The sequence below is a fragment of the Dermochelys coriacea genome, chromosome 5, assembly GCF_009764565.3.
Source record: "Dermochelys coriacea isolate rDerCor1 chromosome 5, rDerCor1.pri.v4, whole genome shotgun sequence".
Classification (NCBI taxonomy): Eukaryota; Metazoa; Chordata; order Testudines; family Dermochelyidae; genus Dermochelys; species Dermochelys coriacea.
In genome coordinates this window covers 4360964-4377624 of record NC_050072.1, presented here as the reverse complement: position 1 = coordinate 4377624, position 16661 = coordinate 4360964, and the positions used below count along the sequence as shown (strand labels likewise).

General features: G+C 50.6%; 1 protein-coding gene across 1 annotated transcript in view; it reads left to right on the top strand.

Moving 5' to 3' along the window:
• The window catches only part of DNAI1 (dynein axonemal intermediate chain 1), a 267853-nt gene extending 256355 nt beyond the window's left edge, over positions 1–11498 (top strand). The window contains exon 21 of the mRNA XM_038402743.2: positions 11197–11498. Within this exon, the coding sequence (XP_038258671.2) occupies positions 11197–11301 (105 nt within the window). The 3' untranslated portion in view covers positions 11302–11498. The remainder of the gene's footprint in view (positions 1–11196) is intronic.
• Positions 11499–16661: the final 5163 nt, after the last annotated feature.

Below are 16661 nucleotides of genomic sequence, written 5' to 3'. Positions count from 1 at the left end.
CCACTAAGTCAATGGGCGTGTGCTTTCCTGTTGACGTCTGTACTCCAGCTCCCCGAGAACAATAAGGGAAGTTGTGGGAGAGCATCTCCCATCGATACAGTGCAGTGTAGACACCATGGTAAGTCGACCTAAGTTACGTAACTTACATAACTGAAGTAGTGTAATTTAGGTTGATTTACAGTGTTAGTGTAGACCAGCCCTTAGGCATGTTTTCTAATCTTTTAATAATTCTCGTGGCATTTCTCTGATCCCTCTCCAATTTATCAACATCTTTCCTGAATTGTGGGCACCAGAACTGGACCCAGGATTCCAGCAGCGGTCACCCTAGTGCCAACTACAGAGGTAAAATAATCTCTCTGCTCCTATTCGAGATTCCCCTGTTGATGCATCCCAGCATCGCATTAGCCCTTTTGGCCACTGCATCACACCGGGAACTCATGTTCAGCTGATTATCCACTATGACCCCCAAATCTTTTCCAGAGTCACTGCTTCCCAGGAGAGAGTCCCCATGACCTACATTCTTTGTTCCTAGATGTATACATGTAGTAATATTAAAGAGCACATTGTTTGCTTGCACCCTGCTTAGCAAGCGATCCAGATTGTTCTGTTTCAGTGACCTGCCCTCTTCATTATTTACCACTCCCCCAGTTTTTGTGTCATCTGCAAGCTTTATCAGTGATGATTTTATGTTTTCTTCCAGATCATTAATAAAAATTTTAAATAGGAAAGGGCCAAGAACTGATCCCTGTGGGACTCCGCTAGAAACACACCCATTTGATGATGATTCCCCATTTATAATTATATATTGAGACCCCTCAGTTAGCCAGATTTTAATTCATTTAAAAAGTGCCATGTTAATGTTATATCTTTCTTGTGTTTTAATCAAAATGTCATGTGGTTCCAAGTTCAATGCCTTACAAAAGTCTAAGTCTGTTACATGAACACTATTACCTTTTTCAGCCAAACTTGTAATCTCAAAAAAGAAAAGATATCAAGTTAATTTCACAGGATCTATTTTCCATAAACACATGTTGATTGACATGAGTTACATTATCCTTCTTTAATTATCAGCTGCTCCATTATCTTGCCTGGAATTAGTATCAGACTGATGTGCCTATAATTACCTGGGTCACCCTGTTTTCCCTTTTTAAAATATTGGCACAACATTAGCTTTCTTCTAGAACTTTCCCAGTGTTCCAAGACTTATTGAAAATCAACATTAACAAGCCAGCAAGCTCTTAGCCAGCTCTTGTAAACTCTTGGATGAAAGTTATCCAGACCTGCTGATTTAAAAATGCCCCTAGTGCACTTTACAAGTGGATACAGATGAGGGGCCAGATCCTCAAAGGTAGTTAGGCACCTAAATACCTTTGAGGATCTGGGCCAAGGTCCCTCCCTCGAGCTTACAGTCTTAGAGCCCAAATCTGCAAGGTGCTGAGTGCCCTGAATTCCTAGAGAAGTCTCTCAGTGATGAGAGCACTTGGCAACATGCAGGATTAAGTCAATAATACAATGAAAATACCACAAGATCTTAGCGTGTAGAAGGGAAAGTGGGAAAGGACATTTTCAAACACAGGGATTGCCCTTGTACTGCATTGCAGCCACTAGTGATTCATGAAGCCCAATGAACTTTATTTAAAAATGTCCCACTGCACTTAATTACTAAAGTTCACAAGGGCTGCTGAGATTTGTGTTATACATTGCACTACAATATTGTCCCAACCAGTAAACTTGCTGGGACAAACACCATTCTGGAATACCCCATTAGCTCACTATGGGGACCAAAGAACAGACGAGAGGGAATCAAGAAGTGGGCATAAGTCTCTGCCAGAAAAGGATTTTTCCTCTGTCTTGGGCCTACAAAGTGTACAGATCTCTGGTCTAAAGTACTTCTATTGGTTATTTTGGAAAAGCAATGGCAGTTTTCACTAGTGAAAAACCAGCCTTCACCACAGGTAATAATCAGTTGCAAACATCCATCTTTTTCAGAACTCTAGCTAAGATGTGATTATTTTTCTCCCTGCTGGTTTCCCACTGGGGCTATCACCCTCTAACTGTTATATTCTGTACTAAGGGACAGGGTTTATACTTGAGTGAGATTTGCCTTAGGACTCAGCTATCATACAGCGAGAACCATGTTATAGGTAACCAAGCTCTGACCCACTCATTACATCTGCACAGCCACTCACCAGCACAACTCTGTGTCCTCTGCATTGGCCTGTCCCTACCATGTGTGACCCAGCTGAGTTGGTGTAGTGCACTCTGGGAAAATCTGGGCTGCCTCAATTGCAGGTGCCAATGCAGTGGCCTGTGGGTATCCCTCGCATGGTGCAATGAATTGTGTGAGGACAGCCTACACAGAGGCATGGGATGCAGGAAGACTGATTGATCCAGTTGCACAGAGGTGATCAGGGTGTCCCAGTGTCACATTCAGAACCATGCTAGAACCCAGTCTGACAATCATGTTGCAACCCTGTCCATGTACACGTGATTGGGGGTGATGTTTTAGCGATGTGTGTATGGGCACAGACTGTGCAGAGTCAACCTGATTACAAAGGGTCAAACTCTGACAGGTGCTGAGCATCTGAACCGAGTCAGTGCGTGTTGCAGATGCACCAGCACCTCTCAGGAGTCATCCCAGATGTGGTTACATTCTGTGGGACAGATGGCCCTGTATTCAGTCTGTTTCACTGGATTATTTGCTGGGATGGGTGGTGACTGCTGCACATCTTGAACACGATACTCCAGCTTCTGCATGTGAGGAATCATAGAATCATAGAATCATAGAATATCAGGGTTGGAAGGGACCCCAGAAGGTCATCTAGTCCAACCCCCTGCTCAAAGCAGGACCAAGTCCCAGTTAAATCATCCCAGCCAGGGCTTTGTCAAGCCTGACCTTAAAAACCTCTAAGGAAGGAGATTCTACCACCTCCCTAGGTAACGCATTCCAGTGTTTCACCACCCTCTTAGTGAAAAAGTTTTTCCTAATATCCAATCTAAACCTCCCCCATTGCAACTTGAGACCATTACTCCTTGTTCTGTCATCTGCTACCATTGAGAACAGTCTAGAGCCATCCTCTTTGAAACCCCCTTTCAGGTAGTTGAAAGCAGCTATCAAATCCCCCCTCATTCTTCTCTTCTGCAGACTAAACAATCCCAGCTCCCTCAGCCTCTCCTCATAAGTCATGTGCTCTAGACCCCTAATCATTTTCGTTGCCCTTCGCTGTACTCTTTCCAATTTATCCACATCCTTCCTGTAGTGTGGGGCCCAAAACTGGACACAGTACTCCAGATGAGGCCTCACCAGTGTCGAATAGAGGGGAACGATCACGTCCCTCGATCTGCTCGCTAATGGGAACACCCATTGAAGTTGGCCAGAGCTCTGCCCAAGGTTTAAATGAGACTTCAGTGATTCATAGAGTGTAAAGCCTGAGAGAACCATTAGATCATCTATTCTGACTTCTTGTATATCATAGGCCAGCGAATTTTGCCCAGTTGCCCCTGTATTGAGCCCAATTATTTGTTTTTGGTGAACGCATCTTCTAGAAATGCATCCAGTTGGATTTGAAGACTTCAAGAGACAGAGACTCTGCCACTTCCCTTAGGAGTATGCTCCAGTAGTCACCTTCACTGTTAAAAAATTGTGCTTTATTTCCTGTTGGAATTCGTCTGGCTTCAGTATCCAGCCACTGGTTCTTGTTATTCCTTTCTTCACAAGACTGAAGAGTCGTTTATTGCCTGACATTCTCTCCCCCTGAAGGTACATACACACTGTAATCAAGGCAGCTCTCAATCTTCTTTCTGATCAAATAAACAGATTGAACTCTTTAGGTCTCTCACTGTTAGGCATTTTCTCCAGCTCTTAAATTGTTCTTGTGGCTCTTCTCTGCACCCTCTGCAAGTTTTCATCATCTTTTCTGAAATTGCACCAGACCTGGACAAAGTACTGCAATGGTGCATTGGCCTTTTGCTGGCGCCCAGCACAGGGGTGAATGTCATTTATGGAGTGACTTTAGAATCTGTTCCCTCTTTGTGTCAATAAGGCACAGGACAGCTTCCCAATTTGAGATGTGCATTCCTACGGTGCATATCAGAGACTCAGTGCTTGTGTGCAATGGGAAAGGAATTAGGGCCAGATCTGTAAGGGTATTTAGGTGCCTAACTCCTATAGACCTTTAAAGATATGCCCTTAGTAACTAGGGGAAACACCCATTTGGCTCTTGGGTGGGCAGGGGGAGCATGATACGATGCACAGGCTTGGGAACTGGGCCAGCTAGAAGGAATTCTGCAGAAGTAAGACGTCCTTCCTCGGTGTGAAGAAAATTCAATTCATTCCCATTCAGCTCAGACCCAGCTCCATCTGTTATCAGATTAAGCTAGAACACCAAGAATTTCACAAGCCAAGCATTCCTTCCCCAAGATTGAGTATTGCTTTTAAAAAACTCTCCTCCTCAGCACCTGTTCCGTTCGTTTTAATTTGTTCTCCATGGCACTCATTGATTTCATCAGGGCAGAGCACCGGTTTGCCCAAAGGACCTCAAAGCATTTTGCACTTTCCAGTGCAGTCCCTTTGTACTACTGGAGAGCTGGTGTAGTTGGCCCTGGGGGCAATCACCCCAGTGCAAGGGAGGGCTTCCAGGAAAGGAGAGTTAGCGTAGAGGCTCCAGTTAGCATCTTCAGCTCCTGCAGGAGGTGAGGCCAGAGGAAGATGGTGTGGTTGAATGCCTCTACAGTGCACCAGTCCTGAGCTGTGGTTTCAGCCCCTTGGTGCTGTTAGTAGGCAGCATAAATTAGAGCAGTCTGAGAGCTTCTCTAACTTGTACTTCCCACAGTGGCAGCAGGATAAGGAGAACAGAGGTGAGCTTTACACCACCTTGGCACCCCCTCCCCCCCACATAGCAGTGTGTGCTCCTCAGCTGCAGCCAAGTATCTGATCATGTATGTGTAGAGCAGTCACCTCATCACTGAATTGCAGCCATTTCTGGGGTGGAGGATAGTACCCAGATTGCAAATCAGTGAGAGAAGGGGACGTTTTTGGCTAAAGACACTGCTACAAATCAAAACATGTGGTGAAACATTTAAGGTGAAATGTGCAGTTGCTAGAGGTCTTGGCGTGTGTGAGAAAATGTCTGTGCAATTGCATGGCTGCAGTTGTACGCAGTTACTGCATTTGTGTGCGCACTTTCCTAACGGTCTCTGGAAAGCCCAGACCCAGTCTCTCCCCTTCACAGTAACCACAGTGCACTAAACTGACCAGGTGTTCAAACATAGGCAGGGCACTTCTCCCAAGCCGTTATTGTGGGGCTGAATCAGCGAGGCTCATCCTTGGCCTCTCTGCCCAGCGGCTGTGCTCAATCACTCCAGTCAGCCCCTACTCGGTCCGAAGCCCAGGTCTCCCACTCTGCCCCTGTTGCTAGCTTCATTTCTGATTGCCACCGCTCAGGATGTCTGTGCTGCCCCCATCCTCCCCAGACAGAAAACCTGACCATTGCCCAGGCTGCATTTCTCCTGGCCAAGGAGCCTTTCCCCAGCTGACTATGTAACACCAACAGACACCCCCCCCCAAACCCCCGTCCAATTTTTGGCAGGCGGGATCAAACCTGGGGCCTCTGGAGCTTAGTGTGTGAGCCTCTACTGCATGAGCTAAAAGCCAACTGCCTGTAGAGCAGACTCATTCATCTCTCTCTCAGTGGTCTCGGTGCCACTAAATGGACAGAACACCACACCCAGGAGGTGTGTGGATTACAGGTATTCTTATCCGGTTTTAGTGCATCAATTGCTGTGTCCATTGGAAGGAAGTTGAATACACTGTCTCCTTTTGCTCTTCATTTCATGGACCTGTCGGATCTGTTCCACTCCTTATCCCCGCTCCCCTGAACGTGCTCTCCTGGCATCAGCTTCCTTTCTCCCTTATCCATGCTGCCCAGCCAGCTGGCCCCCATCTCCCACAGAACTGGCCGTTCCACGTCACAGAATGGATAGCTGCCATTTATAAACCTCAGCACTGAAGACCTGTGACACTGCCCCCATGAGCTGCCAGATGTTTGTGCAGTTCACAGAGGAGCAGATTTGGAAGGACAAATAACGGGATGCTCTGACTTGCCCCCCTCCAAAAAAGCCTGTTGGACAGTTTCATTCCTTCACTGTTACTGGGGAGCTGTCACTTCTCATGCTGAGGAAGCCCCTGAGGTGGCCACTCTTGGGTTTGCTCTAGTGGCTGCAGAGAGCTGTAATGACCAGTCATCAGTTCCCCTCTGTTTGCATTTTGGAGTGATGAAGGTGTAGGCACCGGGACTTGTCCATGCGGACTGAGCAGCAGCAGCCTTGGCCCTTGCATAATGCAGAGGGAGGAGAGCAGGGAGTGGGGATCTTTGCCATGAGTCTCAGAATGCGTCACGGTTCGCCCCGTGCTAGTGTCAGGCGTCAGGCTGTGAAAGCTGAACCTCCACCTGAGCTCAGCTTCAGCAGTACATTCACTTATCGCCTCTGAGGACAGAAGGGAAACAAACACCTGCATTGCCAGCTTGGATCTCACCTGCCATTGCTAGGAAAGGTCAATTTCCTTTCTCAGTTTGCCCCATAGGATGATGTCCCTTCCTGCGGCTCTCACATCCAGCACTGCTAGGCTGATTAAAGCACAGGCATGTGCATGGATGCCACTGCCATCTAGACAGAATCAGATTAGTTCAGTTATGTGTCATAGGCCCCATACTGCTATTAACGAAGGGCCATGTGCCATGACGCTGGGCTATTCCCTAGGCAGTTTTTCCAGAGAAGGAGAGAAAGAATCCTTCCCTATGGAAAGATCTCAGAACAGCAGAGCAGGAGTGGTCTTCATGCCTTACCCCCATGTGGACACTATGGCAGATGAGCTCTGTCTTTTTCATGCATGCATTCCCTGGCCATACCCCCACCACCACTAGCTAACAACCCAGAGGCAGTCATGGGAGCCAGAGGGAGGGAAGTCGCTGGTGCTTTGCCGATGTTTGCTGTAGAATCATTCTTGACACTAGGACTTGCTGCACTTAATGAACAGGTCATAAAGCCCATCTTGACAAAGGTAACGCATCGTGGCTACTCCCATCATAAGCTAAATTCCACCAATCATTGTAACGTCTACGCAGCCAGGACAGGAGATGGTAAGCTTCATTGTGGGCCTGGTTAGGTCTGTGTTCACTGTCCCATCTTCAGAATGGGGACTGTAGTCGCATGGCCTGATTCACCACTACATTCCTCCATCTCCATCTTGGTCTATCGCTGTTGGAATCAGTGGAGTTATGGAAACATAAAACTGCAGTGACACAGTGGTGATCAGGCCTGGAATTTTGTGGCTACGGCTGCCACCTCTACTGAGCTACAGCAGGTGCAAACAGATGCCTCTTGCCTTGCGGCCTAATGGATCTCTTGAGGCTAATGGTTCATGTGACCCGTGGGCTGGTGCACCAGCCAGCATGGCCTGAAAGTGGAATTTCAGTTTCTGTCTCCTGGGTTTTTTGTATTTGACAAACACTACAGTGTCAACTCAACCTGAATTTTCAAACACTCTGTAGTTCCGTCCTGAAACCAAGGACCTGCTGCCTGGCCTTTCTCAGTTGAGGTTTGCACCCCTATTCCCTGCAGCTGTGTCCTATCCAACCTTCCACCTGCCCCTGACTTTGGGTCTCTCACTGAGCAGGCTCCCTCTTACAGGAAACACTGCCTCTGAGCTGTCACGTAAGCCTTGGTCACCTGACTCAGGTGGTCAGCCAGAGCCTTGAAATAGGGTATTGGGTGGCATGCATATGTCCTAGGACCAAGGCTCTGTACAGTTCTATAGCGGGGTTCTCTTCCCCAATAATAGCTTGTCCTCAGCTCCATCTAGCTTTGTTCTGGATACCAACAGCTGCATTGTTCCTGCATGATCAGTGTTCTGGGGCTGATGGAGAGAGTGAGATGGCCTAACGTGTAATTGGGCCCTAGCTCATTGACAACTTTGAAGATGAGGACCAGAACCATGAACTGTATCTGGCATGGAATGGGGAGCCAGTATGAGGAATGGTGTACTGCTTTCACATCTACATGTTCTGCTTGACCGGGTTGTTCTTGACCGGTTGCATTTTCTCTGTCTGCCACCATTAGCCATAAGTGGAGGGAACAACATTACTCCAGATTTGCAGTAATAAGGCTGTGATCTTTATGGGTAGCAAAGAGGGAGCAGGATTCTTGGCAGCTGCAGGTGGAAAAAGGTATTTTTGGCTACTGCAGCAGCTTAGATAGCCAGGTGTAGCACAGAGCCCAGTGCAACTCTGGCAGTCAGTGCATGAATGTCACCAAAACACGGAGCCATCCTGGATTCTGCAACCTCTTCATCTTAGTCGTGCAACTCGTGTTGAGTTTGAGCCAGCTGCTGGTCACACAGCTGCTTACTTCTTCTGTAAGGTGAGCTAGCTGGGCAAAGGTGTTATCTGTCTCAGATGAGAACTATATGGATATCTGCATCTCGTGAGTGTATGGCTGGCTGTTGAGATGGAAACATCTCAGTGTCTCCTAATGGTATAGACCATGCCTTAGCCATACTGCGTCTGACCACACCAATGTAAATAATAAAAGGAGTACTTGTGGCACCTTAGAGACTAACAAATTTATTATAGCATAAGCTTTCGTGAGCTACAGCTCACTTCATCGGATGCATACAGTGGAAAATGTAGTAAATAATGCGAGCAACCTGTATGGGAGGCTGTGATGGTATTTCCCCTGTACTCTCTGTATGTGGGTTATTCTTCTTTCAGTACACGCTGCCACAGACACTTAATCCTGAGGTAGCATGCAGGAGTCTTTGGAGTCTAATCTAGCAGTAACTAGAGAAAATCCCATTAATACAAACAAAATCTGCACTCGGGGGAATTTATTTATTCCTCATACACAAAAAAGAGATAATAGAGTTTGACATTTAGTGCAGAGCCATGTCTCCTCTTCTGCCACCCTCCCTCTCCCGATGTTTATCTTTTTGTCAAAACCGGGGAAGCGATAGAGGCATCTGCTCGTTTGCTAAAATTACATCCCAGGCGCCTGTTAAATTGCTGTTCCGGGGAATTACTCCTGACAGTGTGTAATCCATGCCACAGAGTAAATTTGCTCCGTGAGTCAGCTGAAATCTGTGACGTCTAATTGGGCGGAAGGATTATGGAAGAGGACGGCTCTAGGCTCATCACATGTCGTTTCCCTGGGTCAGCCATGCTCTAGTCAGTGTATGACGTGCAGGCAAACAGAGCCTTTTTTAAAATGTAATTGCTCCCTTTTCTTCCCACTGATGTTACCTTGCTTTGAACTGGCAAGTGGCCCTGTCTGAGTGCTTTATTTTTAACAGGAGAGGAGAGCTGGCAGCTGGTTCCTGCTCCTTCCTAATTGCTGCTGTGTCTAGAATTGAGAAGATTGTGACAGCTCCGGCACTTGTCCAGGGGACTCCTTTTCTTAGATTCCATTAGACAGAGCACATGCTAGCACACTGTCCTCTGAACCGTGCATGGGAGAACGCACCTGGATATTGTTTATTCCTGCTGGGCCAGCAGTGAGCTGGCTGGTGAAACGAACCATCACTGCTGAGCTAGGAGGTCCAAAGGAGCCAGCCCCAGCATAGAGCCAAGTTTTGTTGTGCAGCCCCAGCCCCCGCATGCTGCAAGCCTGGTCAATCTCTTATGCTAAGCAGTGTTCAGGTGTATTGGTTGGTAGCTGGAAGGAAAACCCGCAAGGAAATCCCGATCACAGGAAGTTGCTTTAGTGCATTAGTCGTGAACAACACCCCGGCAGCTTGGGGCTCAGGGGCGCTATGTGGGGACGTATCATTTCACAGAGTATCAGGGTTGGAAGGGACCTCAGGAGGTCATCTACTCCAACCCCCTGCTCAAAGCAGGACCAATCCCCAATTTTTGCCCCAGATCCCTAAATGGCCTCCTCAAGGATTGAACTCACAATCATGGGTTTAGCAGGCCAATGCTCAAACCACTGTGCTATCCCTCCCCCCCATCTTTCCGATGAGCTGACATCCCAACGGGTAAAGATTCCATGGCGCATCTTGCAAGAGAATAGTTATTAATAATTTTTAGCATCCAAAAGTTTGCCTGGCACGTTCCACATACACAGACTCTGCCTGGCAGAGATTCAAATATAGATTTTATACCTGACACCGCTAGTGAGGTCAATATTCATAAGCTGGGGAGGAGTAGGGTTAAGACAAGAGCTAATAATAAGCTCACCTGGTCACTCAATTTTGACAAGGGACGTGCGTTTCAGTCTAAGGGTCTTTAATGAGTGTGTGTGAGATCACTTGTGGCTCGTCGGCAACATGGTGGCAGCGCGCCGGAGGGTTTCGAATGATGAAGGCGACTGGGAAGGTATTCCTTACCTACACTAGTAGGTGGTGCGGAAGGAGGCACGTAGGTGGGAATGGGCGAAGGAAACAAGGGGTCTGTGTGGCTGCAAAACGTTAGCCATGATCCCAGCCCGGGTGCCCGCACTTGGTTGAACAATGCCCCCTTCCCCAATCTGTCCCCCACCTATCCCCCTTCCCCCATTGCCAATTTGATGTGCTATTTTTGACTTCCTTCCCTAAACTGTTGTGCAGCACTCGGGTGAGCTACTCGTCCCAGCTGGGGAAGCGAGTCCCCAGGTGTAGTTTTGGAAGGTGGCTCTTGGAGCCATTGGGGTGGAATGTGCTATAGGAATAGCCAGCTATTGCCCGGTTCTGTTTCCCGGACGCACCCTTCACATCCCTGGATGGACAGCACCAGAGAGATGGGCTGTGCAGACAGCATTTGTCGCCCATGTCACTGTGTGCAGCCACAGAGATGGATTTGGTGGCAGGGCCCCGGGAGAGGCAGGTTGGGGCCAGTGGATTTACTGTCCTTGGCTTACTCCCCATGCACTAGCTAAGCAGTGGGTGAGAATGCAATAACCCTACTGCATAGCCTGATTCAGCACCCCCACTTAGCCCTGCGGGGCCCCATCCACCCAAAGCCTGGCTGTTTGGTGTGGGGGATGAAGGAGGGAGGATCAGCCTCAATGGACTTCCTGCTGCCGCATTCTCTGGAATCAACTTCCTGGCTCAGCAAGGCCAAGAGGCCCTGCTCCCTCACTGGCCCCGCTGGCCAGCCACCCTGCTCCGGGTGAGTCGGTGGGGTCCTTTCCACTAACAGCTGGGACTTGTTGTTTTCTCTCTAGGAAAAGAAAGGCCAAGAGATTCAGAAGGGCCCTGAGGTGGAGATCGCGAAGCTGGACAAGCTGCTAAACCTGGTGAGGGAACCGGCCAACAAGCCCGCGAAGTGAGAGAGAGAGGAAGGAAGCCCAGCCTGCTCCCAGCTGCACATTGGCTCCTCTCCGTCCATGTGCCGGGAAGCGCCAGGCTCTGCAAACAGGTTCTCCTTTGACGGGCTCCTGTTTACCATGCAAGTAGCATCCCTCTGAGCCTCCCGTCTCATACGCAGCAGGAACACTTGGCTTCTGCATCCAAATAAATGCATTGAAAGGAAGTTAGTCTGCAGAGCTGTCACTCGGGCTGCGCTGGCTTCATCCTACCTGCAGGCTGCGGGGGGGAGATGGCCACCCTCTGAGACCATGGCCTATCACACAGCCAAGGCCCCATCCTGCAGTCCTTAGGCAAAGTTCCGCATAACTCCACTAAGAGCTGTGTCTGCTTGGGGACTGCAGGATCAGGCCCCGACCTGAGTGCTGTGCCACCATCTCACACCTGTGTCCTGGTGGGCTGCTGCATTGCTGAGCGGTGCCTCCCACTGGAGTCAGAGTCCCCAGATCGGGTCTGGGGTACCAGAACAAAGGGGTCGGCATTGTGCAGCCGCTCCCCCGTTCTCCACCCCATCCTGCACACGCCCTTCCTCACTGGCAGAAACGCCACCATCTTCCGCATGCACTGGCACAGACCTGGTGGGCGATGGCATCTGTCTCCAGTCAGGGAAGCAGTGCAGGGAGCAAGGGCCACCTGCCGTTCCTTCCATCCATGCCCGATTCTGCGCGGCTTTTGCAATCCTCCATGTGCTAAAGAGGAAACTGCTCTGTCGCTGCTCCTGGGCGGGTGGATAGGAGGGTTGTACTCTCTGGGTGTCCGGTGACAGGTTGGGGCTGGCTGGGAGGTGTTGGCTGCCCAGCCTCCAGCATATCATTCTCAGCCGGCAAGGTGAAGGGCTTGGAATTCCTGGGGAGGGAAGCGCTGGCTGCACAAGCTAGGGAGTATCTCAGCCCTGGGATTCGTGGAGAGAAAGGGGGCTACCTCGCTGTGTGACTGACCAACTGATGGACGTGACGGGCTTGCTCTTCGTCGGTGGAGAGGGGGCTGGCTGTGCAGTCGCAGGGCAGCACAGACTCTGCTGGTGGAAGAAAGGGGAGTAGCAATACCCTAGAGGGGCATCCACACTGGGAAACACCCCCATAATCCCCCATCACTGCACACGACAAAAGCTTCTGCTCCCTTTCTACACTAAGAGCTTCCACAAGTGAACAATGAACATACCCAGTGCGGATGTGTCCCCAGGGGCTGGGGAAAGAAGGAACAAATCCCCAGATGCCCGTGTAACCCACACACCTCCTGGGTGTGGTGTTCTGTCCCATCTAGTGGCACTGAGACCATTTAGAGAGAGAGATTAATGAGTCAGCTCTACAGCCTTAGCTAACACCCATATGGCTTTTAGCTCATGCAGTAGAGGCTCATGCACTAAACTCCAGAGGTCCCAGGTTCGATCCCACCCGACGACGACCAGGGTCCGTCAGTGTTACACCTGGACATGTGCCCTCATGGAGTAATGCCATGGGGCAAGGCTGGGGAGTGAGTCTATGGAACCAACAAAGAGTTGTGCTTCACTAAGTGCTGGTCTCTTCCTGGAAAGGGGAAGACACCCAGGCTTGGAGCCCAGCTCTTTCCTGAACATCCTGCTTCGAACTGGGGGAGAGAGGGAGCAGAGAGGGAGAGGAGCAGACACGGCCTCTGATGTGGCTGGTACGGTCCTAGCCCAGCACCAGCTCAATAAAGAATAAAGAAGGGGCCACAAAAATGATTCGAGGGCTACAAAAAATTCCACATGGTGAGAGACTTAAAGAGCTCAAGCTGTGTAGTGCAAAAAGAAGATCAAAAGGCGACTAGCTTGAGATGTCTAAGTACCTTTATGGGGAGAAAATCCCAAGTACCAACGTGCTTTTTAATCTAGTGCCGAAAGGCAGAACCAGAACCAACGGCTCAAAGTTAAAGCCAGACAAATCCAAATGAGCAATAATGCGAAGATTTTTAATAAGTGTGAGTGGTTGACCATTGGAACAAGCTCCCAAGAGCAGTGGTGAATTCTCCATCTCTTCAAGTCTTTAAATCCAACCTGGCCGCCTCTCTGGAGGATGTGTTAGACAAACACAAGTTATTAGGCTTAAGGCAGCTGGCCAGACTATATGATCTAATGGGTCCTGTTAGCCTTAAAATCCCAAATCTAAATCTGACCATCACTAGCTGACGGTAGCAAGGCTTGGTGCAGTCTTGGCCCAGACATGACTCAGATAGGTTCTTTCCTTTATTTCTTGGCTTGTGCCTGTTTCTCCTCTCTCTAGCTAAAATAAAATGTCTGGAGTAAAATGCAAAAGACATCAGCTGTGCTTGTTAATACTGATCCTGGGAGGCAAGTGTTGGGCTCTGTGCTGCGAGGAGAAAGAGCAAAGAGATGGGGACTTAGGCCCAGACCTTCACATTGTAGTTTGCAGTGTTCTGGTAGCTGTGTTGGTTCCAGGACATGAGAGAGAGACAAGGGAGGAGAGGTAATTTACTTTATTGGACCAACTTCTGTTGGTGGAAGGGACAAGCTTTGGCACTCCTCAGTTCTGTGTAAGCTAGGAAGCTTGTGCCTCCCACCAACAGAAGTTGATCCAATAAAAAATATCACCTCCCCACCTTGTCTTTCTCAGATCTTCAAAGGTATTTAGGCTCCCAACTTCCAGTGAAGTCAAGGGAAGAGTTAGGAGCCTAAGTACCTTTTATGGGGTGCTGGAACATGGGGGTTCAAGGGGCCTGACCCGTCCACTTTTTGCCCGGCCTCCTGTCCCTCTTCTTCCCCCTGAGGTCCCGCCCCCAGCCAGGCCAGAAGCTGGAGTCTGACCCAGGTAAGAACAGCCCAGGGAGCCTGGGCAGCTGTGGGGAGCTGTGGACCCTCCACCTGCCCTGGTTGGGGAGTCTGGGGGTTGTGGACATGGGTCAGGGGCTGCTCTTGAGGCCCCCCCACCCCAGCCAGGTGGAGGGTCCATGGCTCCCTGGCCAGGCTCCGCCTTCCAGCTTGGCCAGGGAGCATGGCCTTGGGGAGAAGAGGTGGGGCCATGGAGAGGGTGTGGCTTCATGCTCCCCCACTTTTAGGAAGACTCCATTGCCCCTGACCAGGGCTCTGTGACTGTCAGGTCCCCACGGCCATGCAGATGAGGAGCTGAGTGCCCTAATCACAGATGGCAGAGCAGGGTTCAGGTTGGGACGGAGGCTCTGGGGGCCGACAGCTTGGCTGTTACAGTTGCACACACAAAGGAACACAGAGTCACGTTTGACACGAGTAAAACGCCACTGACTCAAGAACTACCCCTGCGATGGATTTGGCCCAGTTCATCCAAAAGGCTGTTGGGACCATAGTGTGTTCCCAGAGCTGGGAGAGGGGAGAGCCGGCAGCACCCACGCATCCTGCTTTGGCTCCGATTCCCCACTGCCAGCACGGCTGCAGCAAGGAGCAGGGTTAGCTTACGCCAGGGGCATGGGCTCACTCTTCGATTCCACTGGTGTGGCACTTGGAAACGGGGGCGAGCTGCAAGGCTGCCTCCACTGCGAAGTTCAGCTCAGGACCCACGTCCTGAATACCCCAAGGTCTAGGGGTGATTCAGGCCCATCTCTGGACTGGGCAGAGTCCCCAGTCATTAGGGGACCAGAGACCAAAAGGGTGGAAATAATCTTCCGACAAGGCTCCTTGGCAATACACAGAGCAAGGAAATCCCGACCCACAAGAGCACAGGGTGCTGATGGCAGATATGGATGTCCTCCTCGCAATCCCTGGGGTCCCTGCAGATCCTTAGCCATTCATACGCTGACCAGAACATTGAACCAGCCCAGGTTTCATACATTCATTCTCTCCTGTGGATCACAACCCCTGGCTAGAGAGGGAGGCGCCCCTCAAACAGGCCTTACTCATGTCACTCCACCCCCGGCGCTGATTCACTCAGGGCTTTATTTAGCCCAGCTTAATAGTATGTCTCTGAGAAGTCTGAGTAATGCCTGGCCTTGTCATTTCTGCATGCTTCAGGGCATCACCAAAGCATAGCAGGCTGCTCCTCCAGCCCTCTGGAGAACCCTGCCCTAAACAGATGCCTTTTAAAGCCTTCCACTAGGCCAGTCTTTCAAACAGCAGCCTAGAGGAGCAGACTCATCCATGGTGATGGAGGGTCCCTTCTGTTTAAGGAGGGGTTTTCAAAGGCACAAAGTGGAATTAGATCCCGTTGGCTTTTCGTGGGAGCAAGGGGCCTAGAGCTGCCTCTTAGCCTGTGGAAAATCACCCCCTTAACCAGGACTTCTTCCCTCCTCGTACAGTCCAGAATTGCCCCGTGGCTTTGGCCCAGCCCAACAGCACTTGTGTCCCTCAGCACCCATCCTCACATCCTCTGCTAGCTGGCCTCTGGGCTGCTCTCTGGCCTTTCCTGCTGAGTCTCCTCTCTGGAGGGCTCCAGCACGTCATTGCGGCATGCTCTTTCTGCCGATGTTCACCCCCTGGCTGTTTCCCAAGGGTGTCCTGAAAAGACAGGACCCGTGTCACTGAGCAGTGAGACTTTCTGCCTGTATTTAATCACTGCTCCTCCAGTCTCTCCTCCATCCTCTGTGCTCTAGCAGTGCCCCACTGCAAACAGGGCAGCCCCCAGAGTCACGCAGAGGGTGGCTCTCCCAGCACTGGCCAAACTACGGCTGGGCTGGGCTGGGCACACCAGCCATACCGGGCATCAGATAGTGGGCAAATAGAAACAGAGAATCATAGAACTGGAAGGGAATTCGAGAGGTCATCTAGTCCAGTCCCCTATACTCATGGCAGGACTAAGTATTATCTAGACCAGGGGTGGGGAAAATATGGCTCACGGGCTGGATCTGGCCCATCTAACGTTTCTGTCTGGCCCGCCAGGCTCTTTGGCTGCCCCCTTGCGATCTCCTGGCCGCTAAAAGTCCCACGGTGCAGCGGGGCACTCAGGTCAATGGGAGCTGTGGAGGGTGATGGTTGGGGGTGCAGGCAGCGTACGGAGACCCGCTGCTCCCCTCCCCCGCAAGGGGCATGCAGAAATGTGCTACAGTGCCAGTGGCCGGCTGCTTCCAGGAGCGGCATGGGACCATGGCATACAGGCAGCCTGCTTGAGCCCAGCTGTACCGCCAGCTGGGAGCTGCCCGTGGTAAGCACCTCCCGGCCAGAGCCTGCACCTTGCACCCCCTCCTGCACCCCAACCCCCTGACCCAGGTCAGAACCTGCTCCTGCACCCAAACTCCCTCCCAGACCCGCCCCCCGCCCCCCCCTGCACTCCAATCCCCTGCCCCAGCCTGGCGCCCCCTCCTGCACCCAAACTCCCTCCCAGACCCCGCACCCCTTTCATGTATATAGGAGAAATGTGCAGCCCGTGACGACTTACCAAAA